The sequence below is a fragment of the Herpailurus yagouaroundi genome, unplaced genomic scaffold (genome assembly GCF_014898765.1).
Source record: "Herpailurus yagouaroundi ecotype Mexico unplaced genomic scaffold, PumYag 198, whole genome shotgun sequence".
NCBI classification, from domain to species: Eukaryota; Metazoa; Chordata; class Mammalia; order Carnivora; family Felidae; genus Herpailurus; species Herpailurus yagouaroundi.
Genome location: NW_024412429.1, coordinates 1981446 through 2003533, shown reverse-complemented (window position 1 = coordinate 2003533; position 22088 = coordinate 1981446). Strand labels below are relative to the sequence as shown.

The 22088-nt window shown below is 47.2% G+C and overlaps 1 protein-coding gene across 1 annotated transcript in view; it reads left to right on the top strand.

Annotated features, from left to right (window-relative positions):
* Positions 1–22088, top strand: part of AFDN (afadin, adherens junction formation factor) — a 123761-nt gene that overhangs the window by 35406 nt on the left and 66267 nt on the right. The window contains exons 8-13 of the mRNA XM_040449246.1: positions 1339–1496; positions 9131–9242; positions 10765–10932; positions 13799–13849; positions 18425–18519; positions 19338–19600. Of these exons, the coding sequence (XP_040305180.1) occupies positions 1339–1496; positions 9131–9242; positions 10765–10932; positions 13799–13849; positions 18425–18519; positions 19338–19600 (847 nt within the window). The remainder of the gene's footprint in view (positions 1–1338; positions 1497–9130; positions 9243–10764; positions 10933–13798; positions 13850–18424; positions 18520–19337; positions 19601–22088) is intronic.

Genomic DNA, 22088 nt, shown 5'->3' with positions numbered 1-22088 from the left:
AGACAAAAAGTGTTTGATTCTCTGCAGTCTGTACCTTGGGCTTGCAAAGTACTTGTCTAGACTTCAAGCAGATGCCACATTTTTCAGAAAAACTAGATTTCTGACCACTTGCATGTTTTGGTAGCCTCCTAAGGGAGGGCACAAGGCCCCCTCATCAGCTTTCAGAACAGGCGTTCTGGTTTGCTCCTTGGTTGTCTGACGGGCACAGTACGGACAGGTTGCCTGTGTCTGCAAAATGGTTCTTACTCGTTCTCTTGTACGTGTTTTCCTTATAAATTACCCCGAATGTGCCATTGGCAGCAGGGCACGATGAAGTCAGAAGGGAGCACCTTGGGCTAGTGGAGCACACGCTTTAACGGCTGGCCTCCCTGCTGGGACGGCGTCCCCCTCTGCGGCTCTGCTTCAGCCCGAAGCCCGGCCGCTTAGGAGAGCACCGGTGGCATTGTGCCCGCCTCCCGACGTGGCACGGGCACACGTGCAACTGAGGCCTTCCGGTGGCCCCCACTTCAGCTAGAGTAAAACCCAGGCCCTCGCGATCGTGGTTTGCGAAGTCCCACGTGGTCTGGCCTCGGTCAGCCTGACTGCATTTTCCCTGCCTTCCCTTGGGTGCATCTCTGGCCAGTGAGCCTTCTGGACCTGTGCCAGCTGAAGGCCTTAGCACCTGCTCGCCCCCTGCCCAGAGAGCTCCTCAGGTGGCCGCGAGGTCGCCGCCGCTGACCATCCAGGGCTCATGGCAGGTGTCCATCTTCGAGAAGGCTTAACAGTCCCACGAGGTTAGGAAGCTCTTGGTTACGGTCTTTCTTACCACCGTGCTTGTGTTTTTCACAACGCGTGCCGCCATCTTAGGTTTTCTTGTCGCTCTTTCCCCCCACCCCCTGCACCCCACACCTAGAGTAGAAGCTCTTTGAAGGCCAGGACACTGGACTGTTCATGGCTGCGTCCTCAGCATCGGAACACGGGCCTCTCTGAGTTGGCGTGTGCTAAATCGTTGACAGGCAGCACTGTCGGAACATCGTGGAGTTTCTTCCTTTTCTCATCTTTGAACCATGGTGAAAACGGGTTCATCGTTATGAGAACTACTTGGGCTTGAAGAGGGAACAGGATCCGTTCTGTCGCACAGGACTAGTCAGCATACGGTGCTACTGGATCAGCAGCTGACTGTTGACGTGTGTTGTCTAACAGGAAATGAGTATGGAATTAGGAACACAGATTTCATCGTTGCATTCGTTACAACCGGAACTTAGATGCCCTTTTTTAAAGTGATCATAAACGTTAGCTGTCTCGGTTACTGGGATAAAATAAAGGAGTGCTCAAGGATGTCTGAACGTTTTTTTTCAGGTGGAACACTGAGAATTTACGCAGATAGCTTAAAACCGAACATTCCCTACAAGACAATCCTGCTGTCCACCACGGATCCTGCTGACTTTGCTGTGGCCGAGGCTCTAGAGAAATACGGTCTGGAGAAGGAGAACCCTAAAGATTACTGCATCGCCCGGGTAAGTGACTACCCAGCCAGAACTTACCGGTGCTACATATGCCGGCACTTCTCGTTCAAGTGGCAAGATAGCCTTTGAGTGAACTTCAGTGTAGGCTGGTTTTCTTCACACTGTATCATTTAAAATGTAATACGTGGAAACCCTGTGTTAAATCCCCCTTCTGTTACAGAAGTAATACATGTTCTTATTATAAGAAAAAGTGTAAAAAGGTGAAGACAATAAAATCACCCATAGTTCTAATACCAAAGGATAACCACTGTCCACGCTTTTATATACACATATCTTTAGTTCTTATTTTGTGTACATAGGTGACTTCGTGTTTTTTCACGATGTCGTCTTAAGGTTTTCACTGAGATACCTCGTGACGGTCCCACTCTTAAGTGGACTCCAGTTTGCTGTTCTAACGAGCGTTTGGTCGGTGTGTTTAGTAGCCGGACTGTCTTGGAGATAAAGCCTGCATCTCTCACCCTGGTACTCAGAGACCATGAGATGCTTTTCCTCACAGCTGAGTGGCTGACACTAAGTGAGATCAAGCAGGTTTTCTCTCCTGAGGCAGACTGCTTGGAAAGTTCTTAACCCTTGAGTCAGTCACGAGGAAATGCTGACTTCTTCATTACCGGGATTTCTCTGGCAAAATCGCCTCCTGGCAGTGGATTTTCAGAAGAAATAAATCCCTCCCTTTCCCCATCTTAGCAGTTGATTACGAAACCGTGATGTATTACTTGCCCTAGTGCCCCCGCCGCACAAGATGACTGGGGAGTAAGTAGAGGCAGTAACCGTGCGCATTTAAAGTCTGCGGTGTCCCCAGTACCGGCCCCCCACCCCAGGAACACCCCTTCACCTTCGAAAGTCCCTTACCCCGTCTCCAGCCCAGATAGTGCTCTCTGTCGCTTAGTTTCGTGTACTAGAACTGCACATAAACGGTGTCGTGTAGCGAGCGGTCTTTCTGCCTGCTTTCCTCCACTGGGCACCGGGAGCTCGGGGTCGGCTGCGTGCTTGGGCATGTCTACACTGGCTTCCTTCCGGTTGCTGAGTAGTATTTCGTTATATGGATGGTTTGCGGTGCTTTCACCCGCTTACCTGCTGACGGACATTTGGGTTGTTCCCGGCGTTGGGTTTTGGGTGGTTACGGTCAGGCTGCTCTGAGCATGTGTGTGCAGGTGTCCTCACAGACCTGTTTTCTTAAGTAAATGCTGGGCGGCAGGTGTATGTGTAACTTTTTAGGAAACTTTGAAACTGTTTTCCAAAGCAATTAAATCACGTTGTGGTTGCTTTACTTCCTCATTTGTGTTTGATACTGTCAATTATTTTAAGAATTGACCATTCTGGGGCGCCCGGGGGGCTCTGTTGGTCGGGCGTCCGACTTCGGCTCGGGCCGTGATCTCGCGGTTCGTGGGTTCGAGCCCCGCGTCGGGCTCTGTGCTGATGGCTCGGAGGCTGAAGCCTGGAGCCCGCTTCGGATTCTGTGTCTCCCTCTCTCTCTGCCCCTGCCCCGCTCACGCTCTGTCTCTCAAAAGTAAATACTTTTGAGAGACAAAAAAAAGAATCAGCCTTTCTGATAGCGAATAATGGGATGTCCATGTGGCAAACGGTTTTAATTTCCCTCTTGATAGTTCTGTGTTAAGTCCTTTGTAGGATACATGTGTTGTGAATATTTTTTCCCCAGTCTGTGGCTTGGTTTGCCTTTTCATTTTTTTTTTTTCAACGTTTTTTATTTATTTTTGGGACAGAGAGAGACAGAGCATGAACGGGGGAGGGGCAGAGAGAGAGGGAGACACAGAATCGGAAACGGGCTCCAGGCCCTGAGCCATCAGCCCAGAGCCTGATGCGGGGCTCGAACTCAAGAACCGCGAGATCGCGACCTGGCTGAAGTCGGACGCTTAACCGACTGTGCCATCCAGGCGCCCCGCCTTTTCATTTTTTTAATGATGCCCTTTAGAGAATACTTTTTTTTTTTTTAAGCCTTCTATTATTTTTGTGTTCTCTGTAAGAATTTACCTCTTTTGAGGTTGCAAACAGTTTCCTCCTGAAGTTTTGTACTTTAGTTTTTACGTTTTGGTCTCTGTTCCATTTCAAGTTAGCGTCTATATGTTGGTGTGAGATCAGGGCAGGTGTTCATTTTTTCCGGTGCAGATAATTGGTTGACCCAGCACCATTTGTTAAAAGGACTTTCTTTTTTTTCCCCGTTGAGTGCTTTAACGTCTTTGCTGAAAATCAATTGGCCATATGTGTGTGTGGTTCTATTTCTGGAGTCTGTTAATCTGTGTTTTATCTTTTTGTGAACACACTGTATCGATAACTAGATTGATAATAAGTCTTAAAATCAGGTAAATAAGTCCCAATTTTGTTTTTGCTTTTATTTATTTTTTCTAATATTTATTTTTGAGAGACAGCACACATGTGCGTGAGTGGGGAGGGGCAGAGAGAGAGAGGGAGACACAGAATCTGAAGCAAGCTCCAGGCTCCCGGCTGTCAGCACGGAGCCCGACGCAGGGCTTGAACCCATGAGCTGTCAGATCATGACCTGAGCCAAAGCTGGATATTTAACAGACCGAGCCACCCAGGGGCCCCTGTTTTTGCTTTTAAAAATTGCTTCAGTTATTCTGTATTATTTATGTTTCTGAATAAATTTCAGAATCAGCTTGTCCATTTCTGCACAGAACCCGCTGGAGTTGTGACTGGGTTTGCATGGACTCTAGATAAGTCAGGGGACACCCTGTCCTCAGTCTCCAGTCTTCTAGGCTGCGGACAGAGTGCACCTCTGTGTGTGTGATCTCTGTGCTCCCAGTAGTATTTTGTAGTGCTCAGAGTAGAGGTCTCAGACCTCTTTTATTAGCTAGATTGAATTAAGTAAAAGAGTTTGTCGAGTTTTATGCCTTTTAATTTTGTTGAAAAGCTAAGAAGTTATATTCAGTTGGAAAAACTGTTTGGTAGATTTGTAGTTTGATAAATATAGTTGAATTGTCAGCTGAAAATAGATGAGAGAACAGGTTTTTTTTCCTGTTAAAATGACAACAAAGAAATAAAAACCTGTGTAAGTGCTCCAGAAAGAAGAGAATGAGAGGAGAGATGGCGGAAGATAGGGCTGTGAGTGAATTTCTGAAGAAGCAGGTGACAGGTGTCCTGCTCACTGGGCCGCAGAAAGCCTACGGAGAGAACCCGCCAGGGAGGAGCTTGCTAGTGCCCATGTCACGAGCCCACGCGGACCCAGGAATGAGTTGCTTTAGCACTTCCCGAGTCCACGTTGAAAGCGGAGCTAAATCATATTGAGTTGAAAGTTTCCAGAAGCAGTGGACCCCACCAGATTTCCTTCCCATTCCAACTGCTGTCTCTTGTCTCCGTGTGAAGGCTGTGGTCGACCTGATGGGGAGGAGGCCTTGTGTTTGGGGGTAACGGGCACACAGGGCACAGCAAGGGTCTTGACTGAAAGTTGGAGGGTGGAGCGGAAGCCTCTGCCCAGGATGCTGATGGCCAGAAGATTTAAGGACTTCTCCCAGAAGGCACTCTCTGGCCACGTGAGAAGGATGTGTATGCAAACTGACCTGTGGAAGCGCTGGTCCAGTAACCTCACTCAGGCCTCCTGGCAGGAATCCTCGTGCATACATACGTACGTACGGCCCTCGCCTTGAGCTCTCTCGTGACTCACTGTTGAACGTGAACGGATGGCCAAGGTTCAACAGACACTGAAACACCTTTGAGACGAAAGACCAACCCAAACAGGCAAAAGAACACAGATAAGACAGAAAGCAGACGGAAGTGTTCAAAAACCGAGAGACTCGGACAACAAGGAAGACCGTGTATCTGTGGAATAAGACCAAATAAGTCCTGTAAGAAGGGACACTCAGACCTTAGAAGTTTATAAATGTAAGCAAATAAGGGATAGGAGAAAAGTATCAGTAAAAGGGGTGAAAGATAAAGGTAAGGAAACATGCCAAGTGTAGAACAAAACGAAAAGATCAGAAAGTTAGATCTGCAGTAGAATACCTAACACTTACCTAAAGGAGGGTCAGATAGAGAAAGCAAGAGGACGTGGGGAGAGAGAGGTTACCAAAGAAATGTACTAGAATATCTCCCAGAACAGGAGGGTTTGAGTTGCTGGTTTGAAAAGGCCCACTGAATGATGGTACAGTTACTGAAAAAGATCCAAACCAGGGCATATTATTTTGAAATTGTAGAAAACTAGAGAAAAGAAAACAAGGATTCCAAGGAGAAAGATTCAAGTCGCATATAAAGGGGGGCAAGATTGCTGCCAGTCATTTCAGTAGTGGTCACGGAGCCTGGAATACATGTAGCTTTCTAATTCAGAGTGAAATGGTTTCCAGTCCAGATTGTCAAATGGTAGGTACATGGAACGAAGACCTTTCAAAACCCATAAGGCCAAATTTACCACCCATTCATCCTTTCTCAAAAAGGTACCGCAGGGTATTCTCCAGCAAGATGGGCGGAGTGGGCCAAGAAAGGGAAAGATCCAGCCAGGCTCCCAGAATAGAGTCCGGCACAGGAGGTCATCCCAGCATTGGTGGCGAAGGAGGGTCTGGAGGGCATCTGTGCAGTCGTCCTACAGAGCACCCACTTCAGAGTGGACGTAGCGTTTGAGATTGAGAATGGTGTTTATAAATAAGGTGATAAGTCTTACGGTCTGTCTACAACAAGGGGCTAGTGAATTCCCGAGTGTGTTTCTGTGAGGACTTGTTTTCATTCCCGTGTGTTACAGCAGGTAGTAAGAAGCAAACTCCGCACCCATCACTGAAGGGATGCCCATCCATACCATTGAATACCTGTGGCTGTGAAACATGATGAATTAAACCCGTCTTATAAAACACCCTTTATTTGGAAAAACAATTACCATAAAATAAAATGAAGCAACGTGAACCCCTGTGTGTGCATCATACACACATACCCCTGTGTGTATGACCATACAGCAAGGTGGATGCTGGGAAGGGTACGCTCCAGGTCACTACCCGCCGACGTGAGCGGAAGGGCAGGGAATGGAAGGCTTTGAAATACCACGTGTGATGCCGATGGGAGCCTCTTACGTGAGGTAGATGGGTGAAGATCATTGCCAAAGGTGTGGTCGTAAAAATCGTTCTCTCACAGTGGGGTTCGTTTCTTCCTTGGGCTTTTCTGTATTTCACTTTTCCATAGTGATCCTGCATGATTGGGAATGGGGACGAAACACCTCAAAGCTCGTGTCTCCGTGGGGTGGGGAAGATAGGTGACCACGAGCGTTTGGTGTTGACGTGCTCTTTTGTTTCTTTGGTCTTACTAGGGAAGAGTAAGAACTAGGATTGGTGAATTTGAAGGAGAAACCATGCTTCCAGACGTGCAAAAGTATATTTTATACTGGATTTCTGGCTATTAGCGTTCATAGATAGAGAAACTGTATCACGACCTGAAATTCCACCATACTTTGAGGAGGGGGGGTGCCTCGGGTCAGGTCAGGAGAGCAGGTAGCCAAGGTAATTGTGTATTCCCTCTGGAGGGAAAATCCTGAAGATCCAGGACATTCTGGTGCATTTTCTCCTGGTAGTGAAGTCTGAAGTAGAGGAGACCCTGCGGTAGTGCTGGGCCCTGGAGACCCTTGCCTTCCATTGAGGAGCACGTGGTGAGAACTGCTGTACCCACGGGAAGCACCTGATTGGGCCCACGGATAAGAATGGATTTGGATACGCGCTCCTTATACTTGGGGTCAGCAGCGGCTATAAACGGTGTTCCTGGTCAGAATAAAGTCAGTACATTGGTAGTGTAAGAGTCCTGCCCCTGCTACTCTGTGGTCACCCGGGGCAGGAGCTCGGTTACCGGGGCCTGACCTTGTGCTCCGTACTTGGGATTGCTTAAGTGTTTGCCAGGGGACCGTGGACCATTAAATATATATTCAGTTCCGCGTAAAGGTGCATTCGATATAATACATGGTAATGAACTTTATCATCTTTTCCCTTTCCTTCATTTCTGCTGTGCTTTTACGGATGAACTTCAGAAGTGTAAGGGCACCTTAATCAGGGTCATGAGGTTGTAAAAGCCTGCTTTGGGCTTGTAGTGACGGGCCTCTTTGAGGTCACTTGAATCTCTTTTGAGGGTCTCCTGCTTTGGGTTTTCTGTTCTATCACATCCTTACAAATTCTGCTTCGTAGGCAGTACGGAGGTGATTATCGTTTTAATCCTGTTTTCTTTCTTGGCTTGCCATCTTGCTAGCTTCGTGATCTGTAGCTCTTCCATACTCATCGTTGTTCTAGCTGTTTAATTATTCAACAAATATTTAACTTCCTCTTGTTGGATACTCTGCTAGGTTACAAAAACAACAGCTGTCTTTAAAGGAACTTACAGAGAAGCCAAGAATGAGAAAAGGAACATGGAGTGTTGAAATGAGAGCAATCAGGGAAGGCCTCCTGGAGGAGCTGTAGTTGAGCTAGACATGGCCAGTGGGTCACCGGCCTTCAGGCCCAAGAAATCGCGGAAGTATGGAGTTCATGGCCTACTCTGAGAGCTCTGAGTAGTTCTACGTGCCCGGATCTACCAGGGTGTGTGACAAAGATCGGGACGCAAAAGAGGAGTGAAGGTCAGGTCCTGAACTGTGTGTTCTAAGCCCAAGATACCAAATTCAGTACAAAGCAGTACGAGGAAAGATTAATTACTTTAGCAAGAGGGTGTGTTGTAATGCACTTGTCTTTTTAAGGTAATCTGAAGCAGTGTGGAGATGTTGTAGGCTTCTGCACAAGAGTCTCATCCATCTGGTGTGTGAGTGTGAGGCTGTATCTAGGTGGTAGGGCCTGTGAACAGAACTCTGTTGCAGTACTGGACGTTGAAAATAATGTTCCGATGCCACTGGCTTGGCTTCTCATATTTTACTTTCTGTAGTCGTGTTGTGACGTGTTAGTATTTCAAATTGAATGAAGGGTGGGCCGATCCAGCAGGTGCATGAGGTCCCTGGGCCTCCGTCCCCTTCATTTTTACTCTGGATTATTGGGGCTTTCCCAAGTTATTCAGAGAACTGTTTGACTACCATGAAAACATAAAGTAAAAAGTATTATGGCATGATGAATTTTAAGAGCGTCGTGAATGCAGCATTTTAAACCAGACACTTAAAAACATCTGTTGCGTGAATAACCCTGTAGTATATCTAAATGATCTGATTAAATTTAATCATAAAGCTATTATCTACAAGAAAGAGCTATTCTGTTTTGTCGTTATGTGACGGCTATCCTGAGAGATCCCACCTTAGATGAAACTATTTTGTAAAAATGATGACCGGATAGTGCGCAAGTGGGTTAGGGACCAGGGAGATTGAGTTACAGTAGAGTGATCTTTCCTGAGGAAATTGCTCACAATTTGACCAGTACGTACAGTCCTTCCATAAGAGTTTGTTTTAAAAACAAAACAAAACAAAACAATTACTCAACTAGTTTTTTGGGGGGCCAGAGAGGCAAGTGAGTAGACGCGACACAGCCAGCAGGCTGAGCCGTGTTGGAAGCCACTTCCCCGCAGTGCTGCTCCACCTTTGTTGGTGGTTTAAGGATTGGTGGTTTGAGGATTGGTGGTAGGGTTTGGTCCGTTTAATTCTGTTGTGACTTTTATTTACAGGAAGTTCTTTTTTCTGAATCCTGGTGTCGTCACAGTTAATTATTTGTTCCTTTCAGGTTATGCTGCCTCCTGGAGCCCAGCATTCGGATGAAAACGGTGCTAAAGAAACGATCCTCGATGATGACGAGTGTCCTTTACAGATCTTCAGGGAGTGGCCAACTGACCGAGGTAAAGGGTAATTTTATTTGTTACAGAATCATTCATATGCTACATTACACCTCTGCCTGAGGTGTCAGCTGTGTGACACTGTCAGGGGTGCAGGAGAGCGGGCGTGGCTGTCTATGCCCTCCTCCCTAGACCTGCTGAATGGCTCCTGAGGGCCACACTCAGCCCACATGCATCGGGGGTGTGGGCCCCGAGCGGGCTGTCACGCTGTGGTAGGAGGAGCCGGAGTCCTGTCTGTGCTGACCAGGTGGGCGGATTGATTACAGGGGGGACTGTTACCTGCAGCCCCAAAGATTGTCAGTAATTCGGTCATCTCAGATAATAAACCAGACTTTTCACTGTTCAGTTTCTGCTGATTGTTTCAGAGCAGGAAGGTTGAAAGCTATGTTTTGATAAAGTCTCATTTTGCTCTCAGTTTCACGTGATAAGCTAACTGTCGTTGAGTGGAGGACCTTTGTGTAGTAAAGACATAAAGATTTATTGCCAATTCATCCTATCAGTGCTTGAATGTATGTTGGTAGTTTAAAAAGTACACTTGTGCTTAGTGCTTTCTTTAGACTGTTTAAAATTGAACTGTATTGGGGCGCCTGGGTGGCGCAGTCGGTTAAGCGTCCGACTTCAGCCAGGTCACGATCTCGCGGTCCGTGAGTTCGAGCCCCGCGTCAGGCTCTGGGCTGATGGCTCAGAGCCTGGAGCCTGCTTCCGATTCTGTGTCTCCTTCTCTCTCTGCCCCTCCCCCGTTCATGCTCTGTCTCTCTCTGTCCCAAAAATAAACAAACGTTGAAAAAAAAAAATTAAAAAAAAAAATTAAATTGAACTGTATTATAAAGTCAGATTGCTTTGAATTCTGAGTTAATTCAGTTGAATTAAATAAAAATCAGATCAACTAAAAACATTTTTGTGTGTATGTATTTGTGTATGTGTGGTGGTGTGTGTGTGTGTGTGTGTGTGTGTGTGTGTGTGTGTGTGTGTAAACTGATCATAGGGTTAGTTACCAATATAAGCATTCATTTATTCTTAAACTGATGCTCTGGTATTTTTCAAGCATGTAATATGCCTGGGTAGTCATTGATTTAAAATCTTTGTAGGGGCGCCTGGGTGGCTCAGTTGGTTAAGTGTTGACTGCAACTCAGGTCATGACCTCCTGGTTTGTGGGTTCGAGCCCCACGTCGGGCTCTGTGTGGACAGCTCGGAGCCTGAAGCCTGCTTCGGACTCTGTGTCTCCCTCTCTCTCTGCCCCTCCCCTGCTCATCGTGCTCGCTTGTTTGCACGCTCTCTCAAAAATAACATTGAAAATTAGAAAAATAATCTTTGCACACAGCTACCAGAGTTTTTCAGAATACGAGTGACTAATATTTCCTCCACTGAGTAAAAGTATAAATTGAGTAAACCTTCACTCGATCATTCCTTGAAAGATGTTATTAAGTTATATTTTCCTGATAAATCTTAGGGGAGTTGGCCATCGGTCACTCAGCCATCCTCGCCTGTTTGAGTCTGGTTGATGATTTACAACATTCTGTTCTAGGGGTTTTAGTCTTTCAGTTGAAGAGGAGGCCGCCAGACTACGTCCCGAAGAAAACGAAGAAACATGTCGATGGGAAGCTGGTGAAAGGGAAAGAGAGAGCCGAGGGTTCCGGCTACGGCTCAGCACTTCCGCCTGAGAAGTTGCCCTACCTGGTGGAGCTCAGCCCAGGTGAGAAGGATGATCGGTGCATGTTGTTTCAGCTTTAAATGTTTTACTTGTAAGGAATTGTATTTAAGTACTCTTTCGGTTGGCTGAAAACCTTTTTTAGACCATTTATTTTTTAAAAAGTTACTCTCATAAGGTGACATTTTTTAAAAAAATAACAAAACGACCCAGAACCTTGAGGTTATATGGGACATGTATGTTTACGCATAAAAATAAAGTTCACGTGGATAAAAATGAATATTGAAAAACAAAATTTAAAACCGTGAGTATGAGGTGTTTAAGGATAAATGATACACTTCTTTAGAAAATGTTTTTTCCAAAATAACCTTATAAAATACTTAGTCTCCTAAAAATGACAAACTGGAATGTACTCTTTGGGCAAATTTAATACAAGCAGGTACACGTGGGATACGTGTCCTGTTGAATGTGTGAACAGTGTGAGAAAGAGTACCTTTAAGTTGAACAGAACAGTAATCCATCTAGAAGAGGAAGGATATTTGGTTTTAGAATCCTGACAGACTGGGTTTCTTTTCATGTTAGTGCTCGGTTTCTTTTTAGAGCTCTTCTCTAAAGCTGTTGTAAATTAGCCTTAGAGGCGAAGAAATATATGAACATCCTTACAGAGGTGCTTTATACACGCATCTGGATGTAGAGTAAAATGTGCGTGTGTGTGATGTATGTAAATACACACACGACCTCTTGATCGTTCAGCTAAACTATTCAGCTAAACTATTTTTTATTCATTGGCTTAAAATGGCGGAGGGTCCCCCGTGTTCTGCAGTGCTTTGAAGAACAGAGATTGCGCGCTCGTGCCCAGGACTGCTTTCCGATAAAGCTCAATTAGTAATTACAGAAGAAGCTGCCGACGCAAGTGGCTGTGTAGGTCGTCTGCAGTTGCTCAGACAGGAATTCCGTCCTTCTCTTCTTGGGTTCTCGAGACGTGGTCCCGCAGCCGGCGGCACAGGCAGGCTCTGTGGACGCGGGAAAGTGGGGTTTGGGCCGATGCTCTGTAACTTCTGCTCGGTGGCGGTGTGCTTGTAAGCGGTAGTTTTTATACTTGTTATGTTTGAGGAATTATCAGAATCGGTGAGCTGTTTGTGAGGAATGTGTTAGTGTTGCTTTGTCCCTCGGTTCCCTGACCGAAAAGTTCATTTAAACTTGTCGCTGTGGTTTGGAGCCCTGGCCCGGTATTGCTGTGCGACCAGAGGGCGTGTGCACACGGTGGCCATCTGAGGCAGTGACGGCATCTGGGGGCCAGCCGATGTGTCGGAACTTAGAAGTTTCTAGGGTCATTGGGTCTGCTTTTTGAAAGTTTGCATTGCATGCTGGAAGCTAATGGTTTTCTCCAAACCTAAATTTTTGAGGATTCAGGAGTGTCTGTCTGGAGGGACCTGATAAAGAGCTGACATGGGGTAATTTTCAGAGGACAGTGGGAAGGGGGTTTGCATGGGGAGCAGAGCCGGGGCGAGCATTCATCCGTGCATCTGTCTCACCACGTGTCAGGCCCTCCCTGGTCAGGGCCTCCGAGGTAGAGCCACAGCAAGACAGATGAGACCTGCCGAGACCTGGGCCACTGACATTCTAGTGAGAACTGCTGTTTCCCCTGCTCATTTCATGTTTGTAGCCACCCTGTTAGACACAAAGGAGTTTTGTAGGCATGTGTGTGGGACGAGAATAGACCCTGCAGAGAAACCTTTCTCTAGATGTTGGCGCAGCGTGCGTGCGTGGGGTTCTTGGTCGCGTGTGTCCCTCCTTGCCGGCGCCCTGCTGCCTTTACCCACCTTGACGGAGCTTCTGCTCCAGGGAGGGCGAGGTACCAGAGCCGTCCCCGCCCTCAAGTGCCTCCCTGTGGTCTGACCTCCTTCCCCAGTGCCTCGGGCTGCCCGCCAGGTCGCCTCCCTCGCCCTTGTTCCACAAGAGCCTGTGATTCACATCGGCCACACGGTCGGTCCCCCGGGTAGACGAGAGCCGGGCCGAGGCCTTCCTCGCCGAAGCCATGCTGTGTTTTCTGGGCCATGCTGTTTTTGCAAGTTCATGTTTTTTGTTTTTTTTTAAATTTTTTTTTTAATGTTCATTTATTTTTGAGAGAGAGAATGCGAGTGGGTAGGGGCACAGAGAGATAGAGGGAGACACAGAATCCGAAGCAGGCTCCAGGCTCCGAGCTGCCAGCCCAGAGCCCGACGCGGGGCTCGAACTCATGAGCTGTGAGATCCATGACCTGAGCTGAAGGCAGACACTCAACCTGCTGAGCCCCCGGGGGCCCTGCAAGTTCGCGTTATTACTAGTTGAGCAGTCAGCATGCTGACTGAGGTGGATTTCGTTTCCATTTACGAGGAAATAATGCTGGTAAATGTGGGTTTGTCCTGAACAGATCAGTGTTGTATTTCCACCGGACGTGTTACCCACCAAGCACCTATCCACAAGGCGGGGCCCGGGCTCCGTGTTTCCGAGGTGTGGGTGTGTGCTCATACTGTCCTCACTGGCTTTTGCAGAGATGGAGGGGTGGTAAAAAGCCCTTTTATTCTTTGATTTGGATTTAAATATGTTCTTTTAACAGAAGGAATCCACCACATTGGGTGGCCGTCTTCTATGTGATGAACTAACCCTTGCTCTTCTGCTCAGTGACCTGATGTCTTGGTGTTTCCTTAACAGTGTGCATTGGTTTCTAACACACACGCTGCCTGGAGCGCTGTTGTCTTGTCCTCACAGCCCCGAAAACTGCGGGAGAAATGTGCTTTTCACCCTTTGAAAGGTGTCCTCCTACAGCTCACCCTCTCCTGTCTCTCTCCTCCTTCCCTCTTCACGTGCTCCGCGTGGCCTCTGTCCTGCCGGTGCTGCCTTCACCTGGGCCCCGTGCATGTGCGCCTAGTCCCAGGGAGAAGGAGTCACTTTGCCTACTACAGCTATCACACTTACGAAGGTAATGCTATGCTTCCTACTACTGCTGGGACTAGGGCGCTAGTGGACGTCTTGGGCAGAACAGTGTTACCTGACCAGACGTTTTCTGCAGGAGTTTTTGAATTGATACGAATAACTTGATGCTAAGAAATGGACTGTACTGTCACCTTATCCGGATCAGTAAGTGCTCCGTATGCAGCGTTCGCTTCGTTTAATACAGGCGTTTTTTATAGGAACGTCTGGTTCCGTTATTCGGGTTAAGTCTGCAGAGATTGCGGCCAAAGAAGGGCGGGAATGGTATTCCTATCCTTCCCCTCCTCTGCCCAGGCAGGTTAGGAAGCCGGGAGAAGCTGGGGGAGGAGGGGACAGGGCGGGAAGAGAGCGAGGGTGGTGGGTAAGAATGAGGCCCAGAGGAGCGGCAGGTGCCCTGCTGTCACGCACCCTGGCTGTGATGCCGGCGGGGAGGGCTGTCCCAGTCGGTGGTGTGTGTCTGACAACATTTGGGAGGCCGAAGGGGAAGAGAATCCACCCTCAGCTTATGTTACGACCACGTTATAGGACGTTTCCAGGATTAGCTCTGTTCTCCTGGTTGAAATCTGTTTCTTGTTAGCGAAGATGTACTTTCTTACGTAGAATTTCTCAAATTTGTGTGTGTCTTTGTGACGTTCCATAGTACAGGTAGTTTTTGGTTTTATGGAAATATTTCTTTTTTTGTTTTTATATTTTGAATGTTATTTTTTTACATGTTAATGTAACATTCTAATGCTCTCCCATGCTGTATAGAGTTTACCCACCTTTTAGCATCTTCTGTTTGTTGCATTTCCTCCAGACTGATTGTACACATTTTCATTGGTTATTAACCGAACTGGGAACTTCCGCATTTGTTCTTTTTAAAGAACATTTAAGCAAGTGATGTTTATCACCTGTTTTGATACTTCTACATGCATAGAGTCTAAGACCTGTTTTTACTGTGTGTTTTGTATTTTTTTATTCCTGGAAAGGATTCTTTAATGTTTTCATGTGTTTGTTAATTTCATACTGTAAAGTTATGGAGCACTAGGAAGGAGAAAACATTTCCTTTTTTTTTTTTTTTTTTTTTTAACCTGCTGTGTATAAAAAAAAAAAAGTATATACTCCTCAAGTTTGACCAGAGTGTTTCTAGTTTTCCATTTTTATTTAAGAAGAGCTAGTTTTTTGCTTTTCTAAATAGAGTTAGTGAAAATACACTCTAAGCTCTGTTTCAGTAAGCTTCAAAAATTTGATAGTTTCTTAACTATTGCATTGATTCACCAAAGTGTAAGTTGTGGGGATGTGAACGTACGTTCAGTTTCTCACCACCCCTGGGACACAAGAAACGTTCTGTGGCTCAGCCTTCTTTAAATGAACGCATCCCTCCCCCTTTTGTAAGTGGTATGGCAGACCATGTTTCGTACCAGAAACCAACTTCCAGAAGTTCACCCTGGGAAATGAGCAAAGGCAAAAGCAGAGCTGGAAGGGTAGAATTGTCATAGGGTAAGAACAAAAATGCTCTTTAAAAAATGGTCTTCTGTGTATAAGGGCTTGTTTTCTCTTAATGTTTAGGGTACTAGGAAAACTTTGGGTTATATCTCAAATTAAAAAAGGCAAAAGCAGAGAAACAAGATGCAGAACAGTGTGAATGGTAATTTAGGGGTAGCAGAGTTGACAAATAGAATTCAGGACATCCAGAGACTTGAATTTTAAGATAAAACCCCAGTGTTTGTGTGAATGGGGCCCAGCGATTGCCCATTTGACTAGATGACATGTATTTCATTTGTCAACCCTAAAGAGTGTTCTAATGTGTGTCCAGAAAAAAGAAAAAAATGTGTGTTGAGTTGCTTACTTGTATGTGCATAAAACAGATTTTCAAGATTTGCTTCTGGGTGGACAATTAGGCCGGGAAAAGAAGGCTGCTTTTCATTGTGTACTTTCTGTGCCTTTTGAATTTCAAACTACATGAATATTTTATATACTTTTGACTTTCTGTCAGGACAGTAAAACAACAACCTGCTAGAAGCACTGCTGTTGGAGGGAGAGTTACTTAGACTCGTCTGTGCTTTTAAAGGCGCTGCAGGTCTGTCCTGTGTGCGGAAGAGAGGTGCTCAGGCGGGAGTGAACGGTCTGTGGAGCACTGTTGAGTGAGCGGGGGGGAAATACAAGGGTTTGTTTCACGTACCACGTTTCCATGTTCGTTAACACCCATGAGATGGTCCCTGTCCTTTTACTAAGGACAGAGGAGTGAAATGTTCCAAAAAGAAAGATGTCCATCATTTGAAGATGACCTGCCTCCCCTGCCCGTACTCCCCAGCTCCGGCCAAACCCCACTGTATCCAGTGAGTTTGGTCGCTGCCATTTGGCTCACTCAGAATCCACCCCTGGAGGCCGTATCTGTGTTTTCCGTTACTGTGAAGTCGTAAGAACTGAGGAACCGGGGAAGAAGCTTCCCTCTGATCCATCAGTCGGGAGGTCTCCAGCACAGTGAGATGGGGGGGAGGGGCAAGAGGTCCGTACTTCCCCGCTGCTTTATACTTGCAACTCTGCTGGGATGTAGCAGAGCACAACCTGTCCACGTCTTAGCTCACAAGGTACCCCTCAGAAGCACTCAGAATGCAGAAGAATGTTCATGTCAAGTTTTTCTTTCACCCCCTAAACTGGTATTTTTCATGTTCTTGGTATTTTTTAACTTTGTATGGAAACCATTGTTCTTCATCATTTATTTGCTGCTTTTGCTTACTTTGTAATGCATTGGTGTAATTTCTGTGTGACCATATTGCATTATTGTCTTCATTTTCTGTCACTGATTGTTTCCTGTTAATAAACTAAATCTTTGTTGAATGTATACTGTGGAGCAGACACTGTACCAAATGCCAAGATACAGAGATTTAAAAAAGAGCCTCCAAGGAGCTCGGAGATGGGGTGGCAAGTAAATAAAACACTCGTGCACCAGGGAGAGCGGCAGGAAGATGAAGCGATCCGTGGTGCTGAGGAGGACGACGCACGCCACTTCCTGACCGGGACTATGTACTGGGACTGCCTGTGCTGTTTAAAGCCGGCAAAATCCCACACATTCCTAGGGGGCTTGGACTCTGCGGGTATGGAAGGGAACTGCCCGCGTCCAGGGGAAGCCCTGGATGGTTCCAGTGCCTCATTTTGGGTCAGGACTTGGAGTTGAAATAACTGTTTAAGGAAAAAAAAAAAAAAAATGCTCCAGGTGGCACCGCACATGATGAGAATATTCCAGCTGTGAAGCGTGGTAGATGATGAATTCTCATTCACATGAGATGTTGTGTCTCTCAGATACAGGTTATTTTCATCCAGATTTGACAGGTTTCTGAAATACGCCAGAAGGGGGAAATGTTATTGGAATGTTACTCTGTGTGTTCTGTGAAATTGACAACAGTGCTCATAGGACTTGTGCGCTCGCAGGGTCTTTGGTCTGCGGGAGCTCAGGCCGCACCACAGCTAAGAGACTTGAACAGTCTACACCCCGCGTGCGCTCCCAGTGTTTAATTTCGGAAGCGATTACCTCCTGATCCCAGCGACTAGAGATTGTGACTCGTGGCCCCGTAAGTGAGGCTGCAGGGTAGTAGCATGTCAGTGAAGTAGGTCAGGGAGGCTCCACTCAGCCTTTTAAGGACCTGGTGTAGGTTGATGGCCACGGCCTGGAGGCGGGTCAGGACTCACTGATCCTGTGAGGCCTGTTTCCTTGTACGTTCACAACTCTGAAATCTGAAGAAATCTTTGATCCATATCCTGCGTTGAGCACAGTAGGTGAGAAGTGAGTAAACATCTGGGTACAAGTGAACAGCTGTCTCGCTCTTCTCCCTTCTCCTCCCCCACGTCATCCCCGTCCCCAGCCCACCACAGAGATTCCTGCACAGGGAAATTAAAAAGATCTACAGTTCGCCGAGGTATAGAATGATTAGCCACCCACCCCCATCCCCAAGTTCCTGTGGAGCTAAGCACATTTGATGGTAGTTCTTACTGGAACTTAATGTCAGAAATGGGCATTGGCATCACCTAGGGAGATTCTTTGGAAGACGTATGCGTGGGCCTCCTCCCGAGATCTTGGTCCAAAAGGTCTGGATGAGCCATGAGGTGGTATGTTTAAAACCTCCACCAGTGACCCTGCTATACCCCGTCTGTGCACCTGGTGCCTGCCGTGTGCGGTCTGCATGGCAGGTTTGCTGGGAGCAGGATCTGGTCTGAAGGGAAGTCCGTATGTGTTGGTCATCTTTACCTAATAGCGTTGCTCTTCAGAATCGTTAACAAAAATCCAGGGCCGTGTGGCGGAGAGATTTCTTTTCATGTGGTAAGAAGATGATGGTTATAGATGATGATGTTGGCACCTTAGGTCACGTGAAACAGCTGATGTGTTTGTGTCTTAATGGGAAGTTTCTGTCTATCCACTTGAATTGCATGGCATAAATTTGGGGAGTTTTCTGATAAGAAATCCTGAGAATTGGGAGCTGTCGTTCATTCTAAAACAAGCTTTTGTTTGCTTTGTTGGCCTGTTTCAAATGACATGACAAGAACATTACACTTTACAAATGAAGTTCTGTACTTTTTCCTTTTGCAGATGGTTCTGACTCCAGGGACAAGCCCAAGCTTTACCGCCTTCAGTTGAGCGTTACTGAGGTCGGAACAGAGAAGTTCGAGGAGAACTCCATCCAGGTGCGCGGGTGGCCACAGGTCTAGCTCCCTCCGTAGCTCACACTTGGGTGGGCAAGGGCACGTAGCGCGGGGCCTGCCGCACGGCAGCGGATGAAGGAGTGGACGGAAAGGAAAGACTTTATCTTTTAACATAAAGAAATGCTCCAGTGTGAAGAGAGCAGGCTGTGAAATTAGGTCCCCTCTCCACCTCTGGAAACTTGATGTGGTCATCGTGCTCCTCTGAGACTGCTTTTCTCCAGAAGGTGGTGATGACTTCATGGGTCTTTGTCAGGATTAGAGGAGGTGGCCTGTGTGAGAGTCCTGTTGCTGGGACTGATGCCCGTAGCAGTGGGGGCTTCCTGAACGGTAGTTAAAATGTTAGCAGGATGTGGTTCTCAGGTACTTAATGAAAACAGCATGAAGTGTTCTTTAAAGAGGAAGTTCGGGTTCCTTACCTGATGGAGCTCAGCTGAAGTCTGGCAGACCGCCCTTTCTCCTGTGCTGCCCTTTGCCGACTGCAAATGATGGGTCCGGTCATTAGTGTCCTTTCCCGTTCTAACATCCCTCCTTCAGCATAGCGGTAAGACAGGTAAAGAGCGTGTGATCCTAACGATCTGTACAGATTATTATCTGATAGATGTTCCAGGTGGCCGTGTGCTTTTCAACTCCGTATGTCTTCAGTCAGGTCACTGGATGCTGAAATCAATGTGTGCAGTTTGACACCATTTTGACAGTGTTCACTTTTGTACTGTTGGGAGGAAATCCTCCGAAAAGTGCCAAAAGTTGTGTTTTCACGCACTGTGTCCTTTGTGACGGAGGTGCCTTTGGTTTTACCTTAGCTGTTTGGGTCAGGGATTCAGCCCCACCACTGCGACCTCACAAACATGGATGGCGTTGTCACCGTGACTCCGAGAAGCATGGACGCCGAGACGTACGTGGAAGGACGGCGCATCTCCGAGACAACCATGCTGCAGAGCGGGATGAGAGTGCAGTTTGGGGCGTCACACGTGTTCAAGTTTGTGGACCCCAGCCAGGACCACGCAGTGGCCAGGAGACCCGTGGATGGAGGCCTGACGGCCAAGGGCCCCAGACAGAAGCCCGGGTAATTCTATGTCGGCTGTGAGAGCTTCAGGGTGTCTGATTATGTGAGAAGTGATCAGAATTAGGCGTGCGTTATTAGAGGTGGTTTTATTTTTAGACATTCCAAGTGGGGTTTGTTCTTGTTGATGTGGGCTGGTTTGGGAGGAGGAAGAAAGAGGTCTTGACTTTATCTGAACATTGGAAGTTGGGGCTGGTTTTTAAATTATTTTCAGAGTTTGTCTTTTTGGCCGACACTTTACTCTTAGGAAGAACTGGTGGTATTCTCCGTGATGGTCCCGTGGAGCTACAACTTTTGTGGAGGTGTTTTTCTGCCCGCGTTAGTGAAACAGTGCGGCATTAGAAGTGTCTCAGCTCCACCTGGTGCCTTTCTGAGGACTTGCCACGTGGGCCTGTCACCAGAAAACAAAAGTCCCTACTGGCCATGTAGTAGAAGTTCCTGAGTGGGGAGGGAGTAGGACTTCATTAGGACACTGATCGTTTTTTATAAAGCAGGCGCTCTCTGTCTGGCTACTCTGTTATCCGTTCCGCAGGTTGCTAGGGCACGGGTCTTGGGAAAATAGCCACGTGGCCCTTCGAGCCCAATGGCTCGTGCCGTTGATGGCCACCAGAGAGCCTGCCGCAGGAGCCCTGCTCCAGGAGCGTGCCGGGAACAGGATGTGGGGCCAGGAACCGCGCGGGGCCGCTCTCTGCGCTGCCCGGCCCATTGTTTCCTTCTGGGGCCTGCCTTTGCTCAGCCCGCCGCTCAGAGCTCGCGTTGGGGGCCAGGTGCGAACTTGTAGCTGCTTGGAATTGTCTCTTGCCGGTTTCTCGGCTTTATAAAGCCTACCGCGATGGTGCCTGGTGGGTTACCAGTTCGTCCTGGGTCCTTGTGCAGTCCTGGCCAAGGAAGCGATCAGAGGCAGCTGGTGCCAGTAAAGACGTGACGTCCCTCTGCACGCTGACACTTTGGGGATCCTCACACACGTCCATGTGGGCAGATAAGGTGTGGGACATGTCACGGGCTGGTCGCCTCTCACTTTGAGCTCCCAGTTGCGACACGGGACCCATCCCTCGATCTCCGTTCCTAAGGAAAACCAACAAGGGCCTTCCCACTCAAAGTCCATTTCTGTCTGATGCTGTTCCAACTTTACGCTGAACGCGTGTCCAACCTCACCCTTCTGTTTCGCATCTGGGAGGAGCTTTTCTCTTCTTTTTTTAAGGTCCTGTTTATTTATCAGGCACATCTTCCTTTCCCGTCTGTGTCATGACCTATACGTAGCCTCTTTTCTTTCAGCACATAGTCGTGTTCAGATGGTTTTGTTTCATTTCCTTTCATTTTTCATTATTTTTAATGTTTTCCATTTTAGTCCTCAGCTTTTCTTCAGCTCTGCTTTCTTTCAGCACCAGAGACCGCTCTGCCTGCCTGAGGGTTTTCTTGCCACACTCATTCCAAAGACATGATCGTACGACGCGGTTTCTTCTGGTGTGTTCCATGTTGATTTTCAGCAGTTCCTGCGGTTACCCCCAGGTGTGCTTTGTCCCTGAGTCGCGGGTCCCGTGTCTGCTGGTGGCGGTGGTAACGGTCTGCATCTGCTGCTGAGCGTGGGCGCACCACCGCCGCGATGTCTTGCCCTGGGACGTCTTGCCCTGGGATGTTTTCCGTGGAGGGATCACTCCCGGCTGTTCTGCCGTAATGGTCCCTGCTTTGGGGGCCGACAGTCGTCTCCTTGTTGTGTCTCTGGCCAGAAGCAGAGGTCGTGTCAAGGACGTGGCTTAGGTCTCCTAGACAGGAATGTGCTGTGAAATTTTATGTTAATTATCATTACATCTTTTTCCTATCAACCTGGTGAAACTGCTCACTGGTTGAATATACCAGCGCTTACGTGTACATCCATAGAAGAGAAAGAAGTGTCATTTCTTTATAAACACATAATTTTGTTCTATTGTCCAACTGTTAGACACATTTCTAGATCGATAACCCAAGTATTTAATGTTTCACAGACGTGTGTGTGTGTGTGTTAACCGAGTTGTAATCGACATATATTAGTTTCAGGTGCACAGCATTCTGATGCGGTATAAGTGGGCACACAGCCTGGGAAGCGTCCGTTACCAGACCTGCGCACAGTTATTTGTACTTGTGATGAGAACTTTTAAGATTAACTCTCTTAGCAACTTGCAGACCTGCAGTACAGTAGTAACTATAGTTTCCATGCCGTACGTCTCGTCCCCAGGACTTCTATTTATTTCATAACGGAAGTTTCTACCTTTTACCCACTTCACCCACCTCCCAGCCTCTGCCTTTGGCAACTGCCAGTCTGTTCTGTGTCTATGAGCTTTTGTTTTTGTTTTCATCTTTTTACATTCCACATTAAGTGAGATATACGGTACTTGTTTTTCTCCGTCTGGCTTATTTTACTTAGTACAGTGCTCTTAGGGTCCATCCCTGTTGTGGCAAATGGCAAGCTGCTTTTTTCTGGCTGAGTAATACTTGTGTGTGTGTGTGTGTGTGT